The 25,398-nt window shown below is 36.3% G+C and overlaps 1 protein-coding gene across 1 annotated transcript in view; it reads left to right on the top strand.

The window, feature by feature from the left end:
* The window catches only part of LOC115217704 (transcription factor hamlet-like), a 139,518-nt gene extending 115,169 nt beyond the window's left edge, over positions 1-24,349 (top strand). The window contains exon 2 of the mRNA XM_029787463.2: positions 22,410-24,349. Coding sequence (XP_029643323.1) covers positions 22,410-23,886 — 1,477 coding nt within the window. The 3' untranslated portion in view covers positions 23,887-24,349. The remainder of the gene's footprint in view (positions 1-22,409) is intronic.
* The last annotated feature ends 1,049 nt before the right edge of the window (positions 24,350-25,398 follow it).

Below are 25,398 nucleotides of genomic sequence, written 5' to 3'. Positions count from 1 at the left end.
CACTTTGAGATTTATCCTTCTCAACACACACGCGCCTGCGCAAACATACATAATCAATTAAATATTTTCCTAAAAATTGTTCGGCTTTGTGCTAATATTTACATAAAATATATATTTCACGAATATTAAACTATCTATTAATTCTTTAGTCCTTTTAGTGGTTTTATTGTTGCTTAGTCAATCCAGCTCCCACCGCAGTTCAACACCGATCGTGTAGATATTTGATTAAAGAAATTCCTGACGCGGCTATCCATTTTTTTTTACCTATGTACAGAGAACCCAGGACCACGTTGTATAATGTAGTTTTTTTTCTTCTTGAAACGGGTTGTGATTTGATGGTCGAGCGGCTCGTAAACAGGTTAATGTCCGGACTACCTGGAACTTTGCTAGTGAATATATTATAGAGCAGCTTCGTCGATAAACTTTCTGGAGATCAGACAAAAGTAAAGAAAAAGAAAGAATATTTACATGAAATATCATGCGCTAAGTTTAAAGCTACAATAACAACTCACGTTAGATTTTTTTTTTTACTGCTATCAAATAACGTGGATAGTATATCAATCATGATAAGTATACGTTAATAGTATATCAAGAATGACTTACATCGAAGCTTATCGTATTTACCAGTTACTCTAATTTTCACTGATAAAAATCTACAACCAACGATAAATTCAACTGACATAGGTTGTGGTGATTGAGCTCCCTGATTAAAGCAACAAGTTTTTGATTTCCTATTTAGAATTACGTATGACTGTAAACCGATGGTTTGTCGATTTATGCAAATCACTGTTTTCTGACGCTAACATTACTTTCCACTGGAACATAGTTGATACAAATAAAGCAGGACAGCCCGCATGATAGCTACTGCGTAGAAACGTGTATCTGCGTGTAAGCGTGCGAGTAAGTGAATAAATGTGTGTAAAGCGACTAAGCCATTAACTACATGGAGTGATAGCGCATTGGTTTAGTACTGACCCTACCATAAATTAGACTTGCAGAAGTAAGTATACACGCATCATATACATACATACAAACATCGAAATGCAATCATAGAAAAGTTGATACTTATGCACCTGTTTTTCTGCTTGATTGTATTTATTCTTACATCAGTATAACTTATTTTATAGATGTTTTGATGCTATTAACAACCACCTATCTATATTTTATTAAATCAGGTTTTCATCAGTACGACCGCTATATTTCCTATAGCCAACTCATGTCTGCCTGGATTCCGCCTCCCTTCGTTTGGCATTAAATTTTAGATATCTAATCTGGTCAGCGCACAAATCTACCTATATCTTTTGTATACTTTTTGACTTATTCTTCCTCATTATACATATGCACCTAGATTTCTTGGAGTTTTCTAAGTAGTAAAAACATGAACTTTTTTCTCTATTTTTCGTACCACTATTCTCTTTTCTATTTACTGTGTACTGTTAATCACTATGAGATTTTGTGCACTTCAGAGAAACTGAGATATTATGCCCGCTTCGACAAAGCTGTGGCACAACAGTGATAAAACTGTAACAGCAGCCTTTTCTCCACTTTGAGGAATTATGACAGAGCTGTGAACATTTATTTTTATTGCTCATACTTATAAACATATTTGAACCCTGCATTGCAAATTAATAAAATTTTGGGGCTTACAATTCTCTCGCTGCATTTAGTGTGCAGTATACTTGTTTTCTTCTCTAGACACAAGGCCCGAAATTTTTTGGGAGGGGACCAGTCGATTAGATCGACCTCAGTACGCAGCTAGTACTTAATTTATCGACCCCGAAAGGATGAAATGCCAAGTAAACCTCGGCGGAATTTGAACTCAGAACGTAAAGACAGACGAAATGCCGCTAAGCATTTCACCCGGTGGGCTAACGTTTCTGCCAGCTCGTTGCCTTATAAATTAGGTATATTGAAGATAGACAAGCTTTAATGCAGTGGTAAGGATACTTTTTAAGTGCGCAATCTCAACTGCCAGCTGCTACGCTACTATTGTCGTGTGCTTAGCCAATTAGCTTCGCAACCATCTTTTCCAGATTTGATTCCATTGCGAGACATTTTAAGTAAGTGAAGTATTCTTACTTTGCTCAAGAGAACAGATGAGTGAAATTTGGAAGCCAGAAACTATGCGGCGAGAAAATTGCCGATGAAACTGTTCGTCTAACAGAAATTACATGTGCCATCTTCAAACTATTGTAATTTACAGGAATTATTCATGTTGTCGTTATTGGAGAAAACACGTTTCCTAATGATATAGTGTCATGTGGTGGTAGGTTCAATTCCTGGATGTTGCGTCGTTGAGCAAAATATTTCATATCACATATATTCCATTCATTTTTCTGTCCTGTGTAATGAATAAATACGCTCTCTTTCTCATTCATTCTTTCCAACTGTTCCGCTAGGTTAAAAGTGAAGGGCTCCCACACTCTCTCATCACGACTTTATTGTGATCTAAAATAATTAGCGGAAGCTCGGTATATGTTACCAAGTTATATTAAGCTCGCGAGTGACGACTGTCTTTGCCACTATTGTCATTTATTGACTGTCACAACACTGACACATTTACGGAATAAAATGATTTTAATTAAACAATTACTGGATGTGGCTTAGTCGTTAGGGTATTCAGCCCATGGTCATGAGTTTGATACCCGGCGGCGTTTTGTGTCCTTGGACAAGATACTTTATTTCATATTGCTCCAGTCCGCTCAACTGGCAAAAATGAGCAATACCTGTATTTCAAAGGGCTAGACTTGTCACATTCTGTGTCACGCCGAATCTTCCAGGAACAACGCTAAGGGTATGCATGTGTGTGGAGTACTCAGCCACTTGCACGTTGATCCCACGTGCATGTTCTGTTGATCGGACCAACTGGAACATTTGTCGCCGTAATTGACGGAGTGTCAGTTACAATTAAATATTTAAAACTATCAAATTTTTAAAACGCAGGTGTGTATAACATAATGTATAACCTGAAGAGACCAAATCAGGTCGCAACGCCGTATGACGATCCATCGGCATTATAAATGTAATTTATACAAATAATTTAATATAGTGTTGTTTCAAGTGCGTATAGTAGCTTATTTAAATTTTATAATTTATTTTTCTAATTTAGATACAAAACATTTTAGTTTTGACATTCACTATTGAAGGGCAAATTCTAACATAGTTTTGTGTCTCCTTAAAACACTACCCGTTGTAAATCGTTGCGAATCGTTTCCTTTTGATGTCTATATAAAAAGAATATTGAAATTTCAAACCATTCTCCGCTATACTAAATTTCGTTGTTGCTGTCCATCATCTTCACTTGATTTTTTCGATGCCTGTACAAGCAGAATGCACGAGCAAAGTGTAACAGGCATAACAAATTAAAACGTGTCCTATTATAGTGTGTGTATATATAATAACAGTAGTCGAATTGCAATTTCAATTATTGTTTACTCGCGTTTTGCAGTTTTAATAGTCAAATGATTTGAAAAGCAGCAAAGCTAAAAACTTGGAGTAAACAGCTGCTAAATATCCCCAGTTCTTCCTCTATAGCCATTATTATGCTTAACTCTGCTCATTGTAATAATTACGTAAAATTACTATATATATATATATATATAAATATTCATATTAATATATATATAAGATTGATATATATATATGTGTGTGTCTGTGTGCGTGTATACACAAATATATATTTATATGAGAATGTGTGAGTGAAAGAGAGGTAGCTAAACATGTATGAATGCAAATATTCATGTATGCACCGCTGGATTTAGAAGAAAAAGAAAGAAACTTACGCGTAACACCAAATATCATAACAATAAACATTAACACATTCTGCGACGTTACAAGCTTGTTATCAGGTCATTGGTATCAGAGTATCAACCATAAAATAAAAATTCATTCCACAGCTAGCCATTTTATGATGATTCAATAAAAAAAAACTTGAAATAATTTGACATATGAACCAATCATTTCATATTCGAGCCTTAAAGACTAGAAAGTAATAAATGGAAATTATATATAAAAAAATAAAAGAAATATTTTATGCAACCTACAAATAGCTTTATAAAGCACAACACATATTACTTATGCATGTTCTTAATTTTAACATTGGAAGGTCGGAGAGGTGGTGAGCTGGCAGAATCGTTTGCATGCTGGGCAAAATGATTAACGGCATTTCTTACGTGTGCAGGTTCTGAGTTCAAATCCTGTCGAAGTTAAATTTGCTTTTTTACCCCTTTCGAGATCGATAAAATATGTACCAATTGAGTACTGGAGTCAATGTAATCGACTTACCTCCTATCCTGAAGTCGCTGGCCTTGTGAAATAAAGACGAATTTCATGAAAGGGAACTGTAAAGCGCAAATCAATGTGAAAAAAGCACGATAATGCAGGGTTTACAAACTGGTTTTCATTACCGCTTGAATCCAGTTAAGTTCATTTATGGCTCCAATAGTCTTGACAATGTTATATGATGCTACATAATCTCATGTTATTTATTTTGTTTACAACCACTTCCTCTATTGTAACTCATTACAATTAATTGTTGATTATTTTATCTCAATATGTCGATCTTGATAGCAATTTTACCTGTGAGCGGTTCAGTTTAATTCTGAACTTCTATGTCCATATTGCAGTCGAATATTATTATAATAGATCGCCAGCAGGCGGTGAGCTAGCAGAATTGTTAGCATGCTTAACGGCATTACTTTTAACTCGTTATGCTCTAAGTTCAAAGACCGCCAAGGTCGATTTAGCCTTTATTCCTTTCGGGGTCGATAAAATAAATATCAGTTGAGCACTGGGGTCAATGTAATCAACTCACTTTCCCTAAATTTAATGGCCTTGCGCCAAAATTCGAATCGATTACAATGGGTTACTAAATTAATAAAAAAAAACGTAACATTTTATGGAAATATTTAAGCTTATATATTGGCCAATTAGTCGAATGATTAAAGCTTGGAAGAAATTCTGCTTTACGGTGTTTGTTTCGGTACACTGCGTTCTGAGCTGAAATCCCCCAGAGGTCGTCTTTTCCGAGTCTTTGAAATAAAGTACTAATTAAGGATGGTGGATCGATGGAACTGTTAAATTATCAATGGCGATCATCTTTGTATTAGTTGTAGCTCTTTTCAATCTGAGTTCTGGTGTGAAAGACTTAATCTATCACTTAGTTCCGTACACAACCTGGTTCGTAGGGGCCCCTAACTGTTGCAAGAATTCAGGTCACGAGTCCAGTTAAGACTTTCTTCTTAACGTCAGGTCCTGAAGATAATGCATACTAGGCGCAAGTGTCTTTTACAATAATCTTGACCCGACCAATGACTTGTGATTGAGTTTGTTTGATGTAAACAGTGACTAAGTGGAAGACTATCGTTTTATATATATATGTATATATATATATATATATATACATACATACATGCATATATATATATATATATATACATACATACATGCATATATATATATATATTATATATATATATATATATAATATATATATATATATATATATATATATACATACATACATGCATATATATATATATTATATATATATCGAGTGAGAGAGATAGGTAGTAAACAGATGGATAGATAGGAAGATAGATAGAAATATGTGTACTTATGCATGCGTGTGTGTGTGTGTTTTTGTGTTAGTGTTTATTTCCCACTACCTCTTATTGATATTATTGAGTGAGAGAGCAGTGCATGCCATCAAAGTGACACTGTGGTAAAATATACGAAGCCCAGTATATCCATCATGACTACCTGTCTGATAAAGGTACACTAGGCACATGCATCACAACCATATGTGCGCGACATGGTGATCTCATATCAAGATAAACAGCACATGACCTTTAGTTAGAATTGTCTTCTGGTCGAGTAACCCATCCCGCTCAAAAGATCCCTGAATAAGGGTTGTTTAAGGATGTTGAACGAAACACCCATGGTTCCAGAGGTGAATTATTCAAACCCCAAAGAATCCCTCTCAACACATGGCTATGATGCTCCCACACTACTTCTGCTCGTGATCAGAGATGCACATATCGTCAGCCACTAAGGAACATGCTCAGCTGGTTACGGTCAAACAACAGACAAGCAAATCTGTGTTACTGAGCACACACACACACACACACACACACACACACACACACACACACACACACACACACACATATATATATATATATTATATATATATTTATATATACATGTGTGTGTGTGTGAGCAACTATAAATATGTAAACGTTAAGAGAGAATGAGAGAAATAAATAAAATGTGAGACCATATTGACATATCAATCATCATTATCTTTATTAATTTTACTTGTTGGCTGCTTGTTCACGCTAAAATACCATGTGACATTATACGAAATTAATCAATTTGTTATATCAGTAATTAGTTAATTATTGAACCGTACTATTGTTATCGATAACATATATTTGGAATAAATATGTTATGAATAACAATTGTACTGCTTAACAATCAATTAACTCCAGATGTAACATTGATTAATTTCACATAACGTAGCGTATCATTTTTTCTGCGAGCTGGCAACCATCAAACAACAGCATTTGTACAGATACCGATTAGTGATATGTAATATACTTCCTCATCTACTTCCTCTCTCGTATTTTCTGTTAACACACAAACGCACATACACACATTATATATGAAAGTCTCTGTGTCTGTGTATGTGGATGTGTCTAGTATCTGTGTGGTAAGAGACTTGTTTCGTGTTCAGTCCCACTGCATGATACCTTCGGCAAGTATCTTCTATAGTCTCGAGCCGACCAAAGCCTTGTGAATGGATTTGACAGATAGAAACTGAAAGAGGTCCATCTTATACACACGCACACACACACATACATACACACATGCATAATCATCATCATATAATGTCTGCTTTCCATGCTGGCATGCATTGGATAGTTTCACAGGTTCCGATTTGATTTCTATGGCTGGATGCCCTTCCCAACGCCAACCAAGTGTAGTGGGTGTCTTTTACGTGCCACCGGCACGGGTGCCAGTCAGGAGGTGCTGGAATCGGCCACGACTACGATTTCACTCGGTCCGACAGGTCTTCACAAGCACAGTATATCGCTCACTTATTTCAGTCATTTTACCTCGGCCAAGCTGGAGCACCGCCTTAAAAAGGCTTTTTAGTCGAAGAAATCGGCCCAGGACTTATTCTTTGTAAGCCTAATACTTATTCAATAGGTTATCAAGTGATGGTGATGGGTGGGGGCAAATAAAGATTCAAAGACATACACACACATAAACACACACACTCACACACACACACACACACACACACACACACACACACACACACATATATATATATATATACACGATGGGCTTCTTAAGATACCGTATCCCAAATCCAATAACAAAGTTTTGGTCAGCCCGAGGCTATAGTAGAAGACACTTGCCCAAGGTGCTATGTAGTGGGACTGATCCCGGAACCATGTGGTTTGTAAGCAAGCTTCTTACCACACAGTCAATCCTGCGCTTATATATGTGTATATATATACTAGCTGACGTACTCGGTAATTCCCGGGAAAGCGGGGCTTATCCTTTGGTTCTGTTCTCATAATTGTTTCACTGATCCAATAACAACAATACAAAGCATGTAGTCCCGAAAAGGGCTTTAATGCGTTCCCAGAGTATATAGAACATAGGAGGAAATACTATTAAGGTATGTATACTAAAATCGTGAAGCATGTTAAGTAATAACAGGCTAATCAGATATGAGATAATAATTCAAAGTAAATAACTCTGAAAAGGGCTTTTGTGCGTTCCCAGAGAATATTACTTTCAGGGGCGCTATTGTTGGTATATACGTGAATAAGTCACTAACCGAAATAAGCAGCTTTATTGTTTAGAAAAATACTATTTACTTGTTTAAGGGTTGTACTGGATAAATTGCGAAAATAACTCTAACAGTTCAAATACTAAGAAACAAGCACACTCGATTTCATTTTTACCAAATAATTTAGGAAAATAAAAGGGTTATTTTCCTTGGTTTTTAAAATAAAATATATTATATATATATATATTATATATATATATATATATATATAAGGATCCCTTCTAGGGGCCTTATTATCAATGTTTTCAACAATCTGAGTACGCCATGAGGTTTCCAGACATGAGTTCTACTCACGTGTCAAGTTTCATCAAAATCGATAAAATGATGTAGGAGGAGTTAGCTAAGAACTCCACAAACACACTCACAGACAGAATTTCCCACATATTTTGTTTATATATTATATATATATATATATATATATATATATATATATTTGTGTTTGTCCCTCACCACTGCTTGGCAACCGATGTTGGTGTGTTTACGTCCTCGTAATCTAGCGGTCCGGCAAAAGATTCCGATAGAATAAGTACCAGGATTGAAAAATAATGCTGGTGTCGATTTATTTGATTAAAAAGTGTTCAAGGCAGTGCTCCAGCCTGGCGGCAATCTCATGACTAAGGCAAGTGAAAGATATAAAAGACAAAAGATAAAATATCTGTATAAAAATCTCTGTGTAAGTGGAAGAGATTTGTATATTTAACACAGAAACATCGGTTTGCTTTTACTCAATTTTCTTGTATTTTAATTAATATTTGGTACTTTCCGACAATCGACAGCAAACACGACTGAAAACAACAACTCCGCCTTCGCTAAGGTGGAGATGTTAACTCTATATTTTCCAAGTCTCTAACAAAAGGCAAAGCCTTCGCAATCATTAATACCAAGATATACCAATAGCGATGGGAATATTTATACAAATTATAGTTACAAACATGGCAATAACAACTATAGAATACTGTAACTCATAACTCCTCCCTACTCCCAAGCAAAAACAGGACTAATGAAATTTATGAGAATAAGGGAAAGACTGACTGAAATGACGATCCTATATAATCATAAAGAATGAAAATGGCAAAGAACTGGATGATTGTTGAATGATTTATTTACTAAGGCGGCGAGCTGGCAGAAACATTAGCACGCTGGGCGAAATGCTTAGCAGAATTTCGTCTGCCGTTACATTCTGAGTTCAAATTCCGCCGAGGTCGACTTTGCCTTTCATTTTTTCTGGGTCGATTAAATAAGTACCAGTTACGCACTGGGGTCGATATAATAGACTTAGTCCGTTTGTCTGTCCTTGTTTGTCCCCTTTGTGTGTAGCCCCTTGTGGGGCAGTAAAGAAATAGGTATTTCGTCAGCCGTTACGTTCTGAGTCAAAATTCCGCCGAGGTCCACTTTGCCTTTCATCCTTTCGGTGTCGGTAAATTAAGGACCTGTCCTGTACTGGGATCGATCTAATCGACTGCCCCCCCCTTCCCCCAAATTTCGGGCTTTGTGCCTAGAGTAGAAAATAATATATCTTATCCAAACAGATAGCGAGCAGGCAGAATCGTTAGCACGCCGGGAAAAATGATTAGTAGCATTTCGTTTGCCTTTATGTTCTGAGTTCAAATACTACCGAGGTCGACTTTCATCTTTTCGGGTTCGATAAAATAAATACCAGCTGAGCAGCAGGGTTGATGTAATCGAATTACTCCCTCCCTCAAACTTGCTGGCCTTGTACCAAAATTTGAAACCAATGTTTATTATCGAAAATAACCTTTTTACATATATGTTAAACAACAAATTAACATATCTTACAATAATTAAATAATGAATACTTTGATGAGTGTGAAAAACACATGATTTTTTTTCCATATCGTTTATCTTTCACTCGTGTCAGTCAATGAATTGTAGCACAGGGTGGGACACTGCCTTGAAGGGCTTTAGTCCAAAAGATCGATACAAGTACTTATTTTTAAAGTCTGCCACTTATTTTATCGGTCAACTTTGTCGAACCACTACGTTACGAGGTCGTAAACAAACCAACACTGAGTGTCAGGCGGTTATTGGGGGGCAAACATAGATGGAAAGACATACACACATACATGCATAGTATACAAACACAAACACACACACACATATGTATATGCAACGGGCTGCTTTATTTTTCCAGCATGTTTCATATTACGTCTAGTAGACTGCATGGTTATTCATATTTAAACATTACAAAAACATTATCATATATTTTACAAATAAACTCATTTAGAGCAACAGATGTTCCTGCATTCTACATTACATACAAACAAATGTATATATCCTTATCATATATATATATATATATATATATATATATATATATATATACACTCATAGCTGCGCACATATATGCATAGGTATAGTAATATTACGTGTGTCTGCATATGAATGTTCTTATATACATAAATTTATATCTATAATTATTTGCATATTTGAAGTTTGAAAGCGTAAAGTAACACACATTCATGTAAATTATTATTCTTCTATATGTATATTCAAGTATGTTAGCATACTCATAAATGTTTAACTCCAGCTCAAACGTGTGTATTTTCTTAGAAATATATACTTTAATACTTTCTTAAATGTATACTTTACTACGAGGCTGCACAATAAAGACACTTTAGTTAATATTCATATAAGATATAATCGGTTAACTAACATAGAAAGTTGTCCATGTTTGGTCGTTTTTCAATTATAATAGATTTGTAAATTATGGGTTACTCATACATGCACAGACCCACATATGCATACATGAATACATACATATGTATGTGTGTGTGTGTGTGTACCAGTTGAGCACTGGGGTTTATGTAATCAATTTAACTACTCCTGTGTAAGAGCATAAAAACTGCATCAATCTGCCAATCCATGTTGAGCCAGTGTGGCAGAGCAGATTCATCAAACCAGCATGACCACAGGCTCAAATTCAGAGCCTCCACATCAGATCATGGTTGGTCGAAGGAACATGCTGAGGCAGTCGTCCTGCTGAGCTTCTCCCTATTATAGAAATTATTAAGGGCAGTAGTGTTTTTTTTTTGTAGAATCGTTAAAGTATCGGAAAAAATGCCTTTCAGTATTTATTCCGGCTCTTTACGTTCCAGTGGCTACAGTTAGAGTGAATAACACTAATAATGCTACAGTTAAAAGTAAGTTTTGAAAGGAATTAACTGATGTTATGACCAAGCATGAGACTCAACTGAACCAAGGGATCAAACTTTTGCTTAGGCAAAATTGATACACTTAGTAATTATTGATAATCTTTTTACTATAGGCACAAAGCCTGAAATTTTAAGGCAGGTCGGGCTATCGACCACCTAGACTCCAGTGCTTAAATGGTACTTATTTCATCGACCCTGAAAGGATGAAAGCCAAAGTCAATCTCGACGGAATTTTAACTTAGAATATAAAGCCGGAAAAAATACCGCTTAGGATTTTGTCCGATGTGTTTAGGATTCTGACATGCTCCCGCCTTAATTGTAATGGTCTCTGGTTTATGCACAAAGTTATAAATTTTAAGTGTAGTTGGATTAGTCTATACCACCGACCGCAGTACTTGAATAATACTTTGTTATATCGACCCTGAAAGCATGAAAAACTAATGTTGACCTCAGCAGTTTTTGAACTTCTAATGTAAAGAGCCTAAACAAATAGTGCAAAGCAATTTTTTCGTTGCTCTAACGATTCTGCCGAAACTTCCAAGTTACTATCAACCTTTTCCGTGTATGAAAATATGTGTGCTACTCTAAGAAGTTGCAAGGGTGATCTTTCGATTTAATGTTCAACTGCTTTTAATTTCAATTTTGGATAAAACCAAGCATATCATATATGTGTGTGTAATACATAAATGAATAAATTAATAAATAAATATATAGATAGATAAAATAAATAAATAAATAAAAGAATATAACATATATAAGTTTGTTCTCTAACCCAAAGATACTTAAACGTGCGTGAATTGATTTTTCAGTTTGTTCTTCAGTTACAAAGGTTTTTCTTTGTTAACCGTTATTTATGCCTGCTATATTATTCAAGACAACAATAACTTCCTATGCCTAGAGTGTACGCATTGTGTATATATGTATTTATATTTATATTTGTATGCATATATGTATGATTTTTCTTTCAGTTTAATTTAATTTCTACTTAAAGAGAGTTCAAGCCGGTCGCTAACACAGTGACAAGACCTTTTTGAGTTAAGAGAGTTCTCGGTGTTAGTAAATATGTGATTCTGTTGGTGTATAGGTTGAACTATTGATGCATACACCCAAGTGTGTGTATTTATTCACATAAGAATCTTAGATGGACACTTTTGGAATATCTTACAAATCTTCACTGTGTCACTATTAAATTGGATTTGGAGAATACGCGTCAGTATGTATATATGTATATATATATATGTATGTATGTATGTATGTATGTATGTGTGTGTATATATATATATATATATATATATATATATATATGAGACCCCCTTCGGTAACGACACTGACCATGGAATTGCACCTAGAAAGTTACCCTCCCAGGCACAAGTCCGGGCAAGGTTGTTTATGGAAGACCAGCAGTCGCCCATGCATACAGACCTCCCCTCTCCGCGCTACCAGTGTTATCCAAGGGAAAGGCAAAGAGGCCGATACAGCTTGGCACCTGTGATGTCGCAAGTCATTTCTACAGCTGAGTGAACTGCAGCAACGTGAAATAAAGTGTCTTGCTCAAGAACACAACACGCAGTCCGGTCCGGGATTCGAGCTCACAACCTCACGATCGTGAGCTCGACGCTCTAACCACTGAGCCACGCGCCTTCACACACACAACACACACACACACACACACACACACACATATATATATATATATATAATATATATATATATATATATATATATATATATATACACTCAATGGTATGTAGCGCTCTATTAATTTTTAAGTTAAAATATATAATAAATGTACAAGCAAACGGAAAACAGACACAGAAGGTCACCAACTCCTCATCAGTTATCAGCCAGAGAGTCAAACGCAATTTCGCGCCTTACCATAATATTGAATCCCTCCTGGTGGCGCCAGCAACAAGAAGCTGTCGAGAAAATATAACAGAACGAAGAACTAACATGAATGCATGTATTTCCCAACTAGCAAGACACTTTCAAAGCATTCAAATTGCAGCAGTAAGCAATAAAACCAACCCCAGTAAAAATTTACATTTTCGTAGTCTCTATCAGTGGTATGGACACCAAAAGATTACGAAGAAGTTCGAAAGAATATCACTTAGTAATATATTTTAGAGGGAAACAAATAACGGTGACAATTATTACCCGCAACTAGTAATTAAAAATTTGAAAACAAAGAAACTAAATACCACATGGAAAGAAGATACGATATACGTATGTATATATATATATTTATAATTTTGTCTGACCGTAATAGCAGGCCTCTGTCTTAAATACATAAACAGGATTTTTAAGATTCACAGGGTTAATGTGTCTTTTATCACTTTAGTGCTAAAGCTGTAGAAGTCACATCCTCGATGTTCAGCAGTCAAGGGGTTGGAAGGGTGGTTGAGAGGTCTATGTCTGCTCGAGAGTACATAGGCACTTACGACAATTATCCAAAGCATCGTACGTTAGCAACACATGCTCGCTTGCAAGTGATGATAACTGATTTTTTTTTTCCGAATGCAATGTGAAGTTTTCAAGATTACCAGTTCAATTTCTATTAAGTAGCATTAGATTTTCAATGGAATGCAATGGTTGAGAAAGTAACTCAAAATCAAAATATTGCGAGTAAATTATGCATCACACACACACACGGGCGCACCCACACAGACAGACAGACAGACACACACACACACACACGCGCAAAGAATATACACGTATACACATACGCATGCACACACATATGCACACACAGATACGCACGCACACACTCATACACAACACACGCACACACATACAACATACGCATTAACACATATATATACACATGCATACACACACTCACATACGCACGCGAACTTTTATACACACGCATGCGCACACACGTGCACACACACACACGGATGCACGCATACAGACAGACACTCACGCAAACAATACACACGTACACACACACGCATACTCACACATATGCGCACACACACAACACACACTCACGCAAACAATACACACGTACACACACACGCATACTCACACATATGCGCACACACACAACACACGCATTAACACACATATATACACATGCATACACACACGCACACACATACGCAGGCGCACTTTTATAAACACGCATGCACACACGCACACACACACACACACAAGCACACAAATTTTCTATTACCGATAGAAGCAGCCTTTGTGATGAATATCAACGTATCCAAACTAACTTGCATGTATTGTTTATAACGCCATAGACTGTGGTAAATATCCCATGAAATCATATCATGTAGACGACACATTTGTCGTCTACATGATATGATTTATTTAATTGACCCCGAAAGGATGAAAGGCAAAGTCGACCTCGGCGGAATTTGAACTCAGAACGTAACCGCAGACGAAATGATATGATATGATTTAATGGGATATTTCATGCATATTGAAATGCATTGATATCACTTGACGATATTTCGCCAGCACTAGGGATTTCACCACCTTATGAATCGTCAGCAACAGTCAACCGAACACCGAATGTCAGACCGAAAACCAACCAGGAAACCGCTACTTGTGTTTGGAAACGAATTTTTTTTTTTCACTATCAAATCCTCTTAATATAGATCTATTAATATAGATCTATTTTTGTTGCATATGAGAACATATGCAATTTACCTGCATAATACTGTTCGCATCTAGAAGATTTCTTTTACAAAATTACAATTTAAGGCATTTCAGAAGCAAAACATTCTTTTCACTCAGTTACCTCTCATTAATCTTCTCATAGCACTGATCTAAGGAACTCGTTTAAAGTTTCTCTAAACATATAACAGACAGCAGTACTTCAGTGGCATGTGAACCTGCCTAACGGAGAAAGTGTTCAATGCATTTTATGAGATGATTTTATATCATTAAGAGACGAGAGAATTAACGTCACGAAAGTTTGGAGATGTTGAAATAGCTATGTTCATTTGGGTATTGACTTACTCTTCACCCAAGAACTTTTACACGGTTTCATGCAACAGCTTCCACACTAGTTTTTGTAACAGGAATTCAACCCCAATACTGTCGTTCAATTTTATTTTGGCGTTTGTTGCAATATATGGCACACATATAAACACATACACACACACAAACACAAACACGTGCGCGCACTCATCCCGCACTGATACCCGTCGACGTTTCTCTCAGGCAATATCAATTTGCTCATTACGGCGGCGAGCTGGCAGAATCGTTAGCACGCCGGACGAAATGCTTAGCAACATTTCGTCTGTCGTTACGTTCTGAGTTCAAATTCCGCCGAGGTCGACTTTGCCTTTCATCCTTTCGGGGTCAATTAAATAAGTACCAGTTACGCACTGGGGTCGATATAATCGACTTAATCCGTTTGTCTGTCCTTGTTTGTCCTCTCTATGTTTAGCCCCTTGTGGGTAGTAAAGAAATGGGCATTTCGCCTGTCTTTACTTTCTGAGTTCAAATTCAACCGAGGTCGACTTTGCCTCTCATCCTTTCGGGATCGATACACTAAGTACCAGTTGCATACTGAGGTCGATCTAATCGACTGGCCCGCTCCCCGAAAAATTCGGGCCTTGTGCCTAGAGTAGAAAAGAATCGTTAGTACGCCGGGGAAAACGTTTTGCGGTATTTCGTCCGTCTTTACGCTCTGAGTTCAAATTCTGCCGAGGTCGACTTTACCTTTCATCCTATCGGATAAAATAAGTGCAAGTTGTGCTCTAGGGTCTGTGTAACAGACTTATCCACTTCTCGGAAATTGCTGGCCTCGTGCCAAAATTTGAAATCAATATCAATTTATTCAAAATCAAGAACTAATACTTAAGCCATCAAGTTGTTTTATATTTTTCCAATAAGGATAAGTAATACAACTTTTTGTTAATACTGTGCATTTTGCTCTATAGAGTTAATTGATGAAAGAAATTCCTATATTAATGAGTTCTCCAAAATGATGAGCTATAATTACTGCTAATTGTAGTTCTAATTTTGTTAAGTGGCTAAGCGAAAAACTGTCTAAATAGTTTGTTACGAATTTGAGTTTATTACTGTTCAACAAATAAGCATTGTTAAATACGTTTTGTAAGCTCATATTCTACTGTTGCACACTTTGCATAGAACTTTATTGCTACCGCATTATTTTTCTCTCGCCTAATTTTAAAACTGTGGATTAGTTTGTCAAATTTTTTGAAGTTTTCTTTACATCGTATTTTGATCATTTGCTCATAACTGGTTATAATTTAGGTATAACCGAGATTGATTAAAATAGTTTGTTCAGACTACATTTCACTGATTAACTTTCATGACAAATTCTGATTAACTTTATTATGCCAGAGCTTCTATTTCGTCGCATGTCGTGCTAGAAATGGTAGCAAAATATCCCTCAATTCACCGTCTTAAATAAAAGAGGATACAGTGAAAACATTAGATACTCTTTTACTTGTTTCAGTCATTTGACTGCGGCCATGCTGGAGCACCGCCTTTAGTCGAGCAAATTGACCCCAGGTCTTATTTTTTGTAAGCCTAGTGCTTATTCTATCGGTCGCTTTTGCCGAACCGCTAAGTTACGTAGACGTAAACACGCCAGCATCAGTTGTCAAGCGATGTTGGGGGGACAAACACAGACACACAAACACACACCCACACACACACAGACACACACACACACACACACACATATATATATATATATATATAATATATATATATATATATATTATATATATATATATATAATATATATATATATATATACATATATACGACGGGCTTCTTTTAGTTTCCGTCTACCAAATCCACTCACAAGGCTTTGGTCAGCCCGAGGCTATAGTAGAAGACACTTGCCCAAGGTGCCACGCAGTGGGACTGAACCCAGAACTATGTGGTTGGTAAGCAAGCTACTTACCACACAGCCACATTGTAAAATCCGAGCTGACTGGACTTAGTTGAACAAGCCGTCAGATGAAACCCTGAAGTCACAGACAATTCAGATGTTAAAAGTTTGACTCTACTCATGTATTGAGTGATCCCATCAGTAAATATTCCATTATTGTTCTTAAATTATCTTTAAAACGACAAATTATTTTAAACATTTAAATCTGTTTATAATTACCAGTCACGCCAATACTGGTGAAGCTTATTCATACAAGCAAACTCTAGTCAAGCAGGGCTACTCACAGTGCCTACCGCCAGTGTCTAAATCCTGAGTTCGATAATTTTGTTTCATATGGCAGTATAATTACACGATTCATAAAAATTATAGTACAACGGCTGCTTTGTTTTCAAACCTTGAGCGTATTATAAAACAGATTTTATAGTGTATAAAATTTACTGATTCACCGGAAATATTATTTTAGCCAAATGAATAAGGAGCTATGGAGCATACAAGTAGTTATACAGCACCTACAAAAATTTAAGTAAACCAAAAAATTAGAAAGCCCTACTTAAGAAAGAAAAAACATGTAAAAGTGTGCAGCCCAAATGGTAACGCAATATGTTACTTGCAATGCAATCTGGCTATCCTTGATTTAGTTGTTAATTTTAGCATGTGGGCGTCGATGCTGTTATTATCTAATCTAAAGTCAGTCCTTATCAAACTGACCTATGGTCAAAGACATTCAAGGCCTCCTTTGGCCATTCCATCTCTTTACACACATACACACACACACGCACATCAAATATATATATATGTGTGTGTGTGTGTGTGTGTGTGTGGTGTGTGTGTGTGTGTGTGTGTGTGTGTGAGTATATATATATATTATATATATATATATATATATATATATATATAATATATATATATATATATATATATATATATATATATATGTAAGTAAAGAACGGGTATAATACTTAAGCTAGAACTTAATATCTTAAAAATTAAAGCCATATGTCATATAGTTGAAATGGGATATATATATTATATATATATATATATATATGTATATGATACTGTACACACTGAAACACTGACCCCTCCTACACACACATCTATAAGCATCCCTGCTGCTTTTTGACGGCTACTTCTCATTCTATATAGGTTGATAGAGGATGCAGATTTTGTCGTGCTGGAAATCATTAATCCAGTGTACGCATAGATTCATTCATGCTTAATTGATTTTAATGTGCTTTACCAGTAAATTAATAGAGTCTGTTGTATTCTCAGTACTTGAAACAGAAACAGGAGTACATTGGAGCAACGACGGTGGGTAAACTGCAATTATGGACCTTATAAATGCTAAAAGACGACAAGCATTTATTCAAGTGTGGAGAATAATGCTCTTGCAAACAACTAACAATATTACTATTGAACAAGAACAAATACAAACTTGTGCACACACACACTCACATACACACACTCACATATACATGTAATACACAAATACATATAAATGCTTTTGCGTTTGCAAGCGTGTAGGGGTGTATGTAGCTGATGTGCTACATCGTTACAGTTTGGTAGATCGATTTTCTCTAATCGTTCCGATCGTGTACGATCTGAATTCAAATCCTACGGAAGTGATTTCCTTCTTTTAATAAATCACAAGAGTACCAGTTCTGTGATTTGGTCGATCTTTTTTTTCTTTTCTTTTGCTCTCTACCGCTGTCTTTCTATTTTTGTGCTCAAGCCTGGATAGCGATGAACCCCACCAAACCAAAGAGACACGTCGCATGTCACACATGTGTCCTTACTACTCCACCAAGGAACCGTGGACACAAGGGTATATATATATATATATATATATATATATATATATATATATGCGTGAGTGTGTATGGCTACACACATAAAATTTAGCCTTCGAGGATCGAATCCACGCTATGCCTACATGAAGCCACTACAAATACGTTGGGGAATAAAAAATATATCTACTGTCATGAAAAAAGTGTAACCGTAAAAATGCAGAATTATCAGAGTAATGGGCATTCAAAATAGTATGTATGTATAGAAATGTATGAATGAAGTTTTTAATTTTAAGATTCAAATTAAGGAAGTGCAATAATAATGTTTAGCAGTTCAAAACTGTGAGTAGTGAAATGCAGAATTGATCAAATATTGATCGCTTTGCTAAAATCTGCAGGTGGTATGTGTTTTTTCCTTGGGTTGTTTAAATAAATTATTAGTAATATCTAGTAGATAGAAGGATCCATTAGAAGGGCCTATTATCGATTCTTTTTCAACAATCTAAGTATGTCACGAAGTTTCCAGACATGAGTTCTACTCACGTGTCAAATAAAGTATAAAAGTGATATTGTCTGCAAAAATTAGAAATAGGACACACACAAAAATTAATATTCCAAGTAATCGAACATAACAATGAAATGGATTATTTCCCTTGAGTGTTTTTTAAAAAATATTGTACACGTGCTATGGGTTATTTCCCTTGGGTTCTTTAAAAAAATTAGTTATATGTGGTAGATACAAAGGTCCTTTCCAGGGGCCCTATTATCGATTTTTTTCAACAATTTAAGTATGTCATGAGGTTTCCAGACACAAGTTCTACTCACATGTCAAGTTTCATCAAAATCAATAAAAGATGTAGGAGGAGTTAGCTAACAACGCCACAAACAAACACCGATTTTCCACATACGTAGTATATATATATTCATGTTTGAGTGTATGTATGTATATCTATGTGTGTGCGCGTATGTGTGTGTATGTGTGCGTTTGTCCTCCAGCCTCCGGTTGACAACCAGAAGTCCTGGGGGTTGATTTGTTCGAGTAAACCCATTTTTATGGCAGTATCCCAGCATGGCCGCAGTCAACTAACTGAAACAAGTAAAAGAATAAGGATATATATATATATATATATATATTATATATATATATATATGTGTGTATGTGTGTGTGTGAATGTATGTCTATAAAAGATGTGGGTGTAGAAATTAATTAAAGTATGAAATATTTTAATATGTTACACTTAAATGCTTATTGAAGATTTGTTTTGAATTGAACTAAATTGTTTTTTAATATCGTTACTCAAAGAAATATTTATTCGCATATTTAATCTCTTGTAAGTAAAATTAATTGCATTTAATTAGGTAACAGTTCGATAGGTGAACTATTCAATCATCTTCAGGTGCTGTCATCATGGAGATTATTGATCGAAATGTTGCGTAATTAAATTGATTGCAATAAAATACAAGAGAATGTTAATTTCCTAACTAATTATTTTCAAATAAGCAAGTATCTGGATTACTGTACTATAATTAAATTAATTCTTACCAAATGTGCTTTTTTATTAATTAAACTTTTTAAATTGTTCAGTAAGTTTTTTAACCATTGTATTTTAATATTCTTTGCTTTTTAAACATGGCTATTTTTTCTTCAATATATTTTCTGTGTTAAATATTTATCTTCACGTAAGGAAAATACTATACACACACACGCACACACACGCGCGCACAGACACAAATTCATACACACACAAATTCACACACACACACGCTCATACAGATGTAAATAGATACATTAGAAACATACGTGTGTACTCGCTCACACAAAATCTAGCTGAGTTGCTCACACAAAATCTAGCAGAGAAGCTTGGATTTGGTCATTCAACCATTCATTGACACCTGTGTGTCATCGGAAAAGTCAGCAAATTGGGTCAATAGTTTCGTCATAAACTTTCCGAGTCTAATCGCGTGCAGAGAGTGAATGTGTGCTCTTCTTTTCTGTTACGTCTCACGAATGAACATTTTTGGGACCGAATAGTGACTGGTGACGAGAAAAATGTATAGAAAAATGTCTATAAAAATGTCAAGTGCCGAAGACAGTGGGTAGGGCAAGGAGAAACACGAGCACCCCAGGCTAAAGAAGGTCTTCACCCGCGTAAGGTGTTGTTATCTGTTAGGTGGGATATGAAAGGTTTTGTCACTTTGAACTTTTAAACCCAAACCAAAAGATAACAAAGGAGATCTGCAGTGAGCAGCTTCAGCGGCTTAAGTCAGCGGTAGAAGAAAAACACCCATCTTTGTTTTCAAGACGAAAGGTATTCTTCCATCAGGATAATGCTCGGTAACATACAGCGAGGATGACATTTGAAAGGTTGGAGCAGTTTGAATGGGAAGCGATGCCCCACCCACTACATTCGCCATCGGAAAAAAATGAATTTTGTAGCCGAGGTCACAACAGTACTGGAGGAGCATTTTTCGTCACGGAGAAGTGAATTTTGGAAGAGGGGCCTTGCAAGTCTACCAGGTACACTTGCAAATTTATATAAAATGAAGAAGAGTATATTTTAGATTAAAAAGGAACTTCGTTTATCTTAATTTTGAAATATAAAAGAAATATAAAAAGCCGCATTATTTATGGGATGACCCAATACATATATATACAATATATATATGTAGGTATGCATGTGTAAAGAATATAAGGGGTTTACTTCACTGATAATCTAAACCAATAGGTACGCTGCACAAGTACTATGATTGATCATCTGTTAGGTTCCAAGTTCACAGCTAAGGCTGGAGATAGGGATCCGTTGTAGGCTTCCGAGTCAGCAGGTATATATATATATTAAAGGAAAATTAACAACCGCCTTGGTTTTTTGTCCATTTTCCTTTAATATAATATAATATGATATAATATAATATGATATAATATAATATAATATAATATAATATAATATAATATAATATAATATCATATATATACAATATAATATATATATATATTTATATATCATCGTCGTTGTCGGCTTTATCTCGTATCCGAAAATTTATTTTCTTTGTTGAACGCTTCCTTTATGGTGATGGCGTGATTATTCTGTAGACCAATTCTTACATAGAAGAGTCGATCGCATTGACTGCATGGTAATGTTCGATGGAGAGCGTGGTTGATTTTGTCTAACCTTTCTCTCCTGCCGTTTAGGTTCTTCCTTTTCTCTTCTTATGCCTCCGAAGTTCTTGGTTCCGATGGTGATGGAATACTGCCACTTGCTAGGGTCTCGGGTTTGTACGTATGCTATTATTCAGTTTTATTTCAAGATTTTTTGCCAATAGAGAAAGAGCCGGTTTCTAGCCTAGATCCAAGGTTCCTTCATTGGAATTTCAACATCAACAACAGGGTATATTTGTATGAATGTATGTATGTATATGTGCAGATTTGTACTTTTGTTTTATGAATGCTTTATGTATGTATATATGTAATTTGTATGTTTTATGTATATATTCTCATCCATATAGTTGCATGTCTAGACATGCTCATATATACTTAAATAATAAACTTAGCATGTATGTATGTCTGTATGTATGCATGCATGTGTGCAATTATAAAGGTACTATTTATGTTAGTTTATACATGCCAATTCTTTGATATATATATATATATATATTATCAATATTGCTATAATATGAGTTTCTTATTCTATTTTCAGACCACCTGTGGCTTTACTTGGACCGGGTTCATGTTTGGATACTGGCAGCCGTTGTGCACCACCCGGACGATCGATCTGCCAAATACCATTTAGCGCGTGGAAACTCGATGGGACTCGCTATTCGTTTGATAAACATTGTCTGTCATCGTTCTGTCCTCCAACCATCCACCGACTATCTTCAGCAGCAGATGCGTTTCACAGGAGCGCTGCCTCAGCTGCTGCTGCTGCAGCCGCCGCCGCTGCTGCCGCAGTTAACAGTGCTGTTGGAGCAAGAACAGGAACTGTGACCAGTGGTGCCAACAGTGGAAATGGCACTGGTAGTATTGTTGTTGTTGGTGGCAGTGGCGCCGTATGTAGTAACGGTGTAAGTAGTAGCAGCAACGGTGTCTCCCCTGGTGGCAGTATTCCTGACGGTCCGTGCTACAACATACATGGAAATACGGCCGTGAGTGTAGCAGCAAGCGCATCTGCTGCGGCTGCAGCAGTATCGAGCTTCATCCCAGCTATGGGTCACAACAGCCACGGAGCTGCGACCACACCAAGTCTCTTACAAGCAGCAGCTCATCAACAGTTTTTACCCGACAGTAAACATTCAGCCTTATCTTTTACTTCATCTTTACAAGGGCATCAAAAATTGATCCATCCTACTGATCCTTTCCCTTCCATGTTACCCGTTTTTACAGATTCACTGACACAATTGAACTATGGCCGTAAAGTATTCCCCTGTCCACAGTGTCGTTATACAACTGACCGGCGAAACAATCTCAAGCGGCATATGTTGACAATGCATCAAGCTTGCTCCAAACTTCTAGAATGTTGCGGCATCCTTTTTACAACGAAAGCATCTCTTCGTGAACATGCCATGATATTTCATTACCATGGCTATACGTGCTTCTATTGCGGTCGGCGATTTTGTCGAAAAGCCTTGCTTAAAAGACACCTGTCTGTTCATAACGGTCAGAAAGATTTTGTGTGTTCTGTCTGCGATTATGCTACAAGTCACAAAAGCAATCTTGAACGACATCGCAAAGTTCATGTACGGCAAGATGGAGACAATAGCAAAGATAGTAGTAGCGGTGGTAGTAACAATGCTGGATTATGCGTAGCTAGTAGTAGTGCTGGAAGTGATACTGGTGTAGGTCTCGGAGTTAGTGTTGGGGCTGCTACTATTGACATTTGTGGAGTTAGTGGTGTCAGTCTTAGCAGTAGTAGTAGTAGTACTAGTAGCAGTAATAATAGTCGCTACAAAATAAATGGTGGTAATGGCGCGAGTGTAATCGTTACTAATTCCGCCTCTCTATCTCACAGTAATAACAGAAGTAAGGTCAACAACAATGAACTGGTCGTGGACAGTCCGAACAGAAGCTACCTTACCATACACAATCCTCACAGCCTTCACAGTCATCAACCAGACCCCAGTGATGTATGTTCTGATGACGATGTTTGTTCTGAGGACGAAGAAGTCGATGTAAACTGACTAACCAAACGCATCCACATGTACTCACATATCTCCTTACATACACACATACACAAACACGCACACACACGCACACACACACATACACACACAGAATCACATCGAAATACATGAATAAGACTATCTATTGAACTAATTATTTATATAACTAATTATCATACACTATTGTTTGTCCTGTTAAATAATTATTATATTTGGGAAAATATGATTGCGGATATATCTACATGCAGAATGAATGCACAATGCCATTGCACAAACATATATTAATAATAAACTAAAGACTTATGCAGGTACGCACATTCATAAACCCCTGTACAATCAGACGAAATTGGAACTGTTTGGTAATTAATAAAAAGCAATAATAATTTGAAATATTCTTCAGGTGGGGTTCTTGATATGACTCGATAAAATATCGAAAATGTGAACATCTCAAAGAATATCTTCGAAAAGTAAAAGGTCTATTTTGTACCTCAATAAATAAAGTATTTTTTTTTTGTTTTGTTTTCAAGTGATAGCTTTTGGCAGGTGTAAATTTGATGTGTTAAAAACATTATTATTAATAATTTTATTTCATTGTCTCTTTTTTTTACTCCAGTTACGCTATTTTTTATCACGCTTTCCCATCCATCAAAATATATACGCCCCTTTTTTTACTCTCCACTCTGAGTATACGCTCTCAGCATTTCCCTACACTTCCATCAAGCACTTTCAACGCTTCCAAATATATTAAGGATCAGCTTTGCTGCAGAGCCTTCAACATGTTGGGCATCATGGAGGTCACTAGGCAAAAGGTTGTCGACATGGTCATAAAGGCGGCAAAATTTGTCTCAAAGTGGCTGTGGATCTGGAGGTGTTTTCCACTGAATGGGTAGTATTACCAGGCATCATTTTTTTTAAAGAAGGTACTCCGTCGATGATGAGTGTTCTAGTCGATCCGATCAATGGAACGGCCTGCTCGTGAGATTAATGTGCAAGTGGCTAAACACTCCACGGACATGCATACTCTTAATGTAGTCCTCAGGGAGATTCAGCGTGACCCAAAATGTGACAAGGCTGGCCCTTTGAAATACAAGTACAACTCATTTTTGCCAGCTGAGTGGGTTGGAGCAATGTGAGATAAAGTGTCTTGTTCAAGATCATAACACGCCACCGGGAATCGAACTCACGACTTTACGATCGTAAGCCGAATACCTTAACCTCTAAACTACACGTCTTCACACCTGGCATGATACTAACTAGACATGCTAGAGCTTAATAAACGCTTACACAGTTGTCTGTATGAGGGTACCTGAATATTTAATGATTCAAAATATCAAATGCCATCAGGAAATATCACTGGCGTTGTGATCAGGTGGATGACAGTTTCATGTAGGAACAAAACCTTTTGATCTGTGTTTCATATAAATTAAAAGACGTCAATGATTTGTGAGCTACACTTAAATCTATTAAATCTGTAAGATGAAATACTGTACTTTGGCATTAAAAAGTTTTACTCGGCAAGAAAGAAATAGC

The sequence above is a fragment of the Octopus sinensis genome, linkage group LG1 (assembly GCF_006345805.1).
Source record: "Octopus sinensis linkage group LG1, ASM634580v1, whole genome shotgun sequence".
Taxonomy (NCBI): domain Eukaryota; kingdom Metazoa; phylum Mollusca; class Cephalopoda; order Octopoda; family Octopodidae; genus Octopus; species Octopus sinensis.
This window is presented reverse-complemented; position numbering and strand designations above follow the sequence as displayed.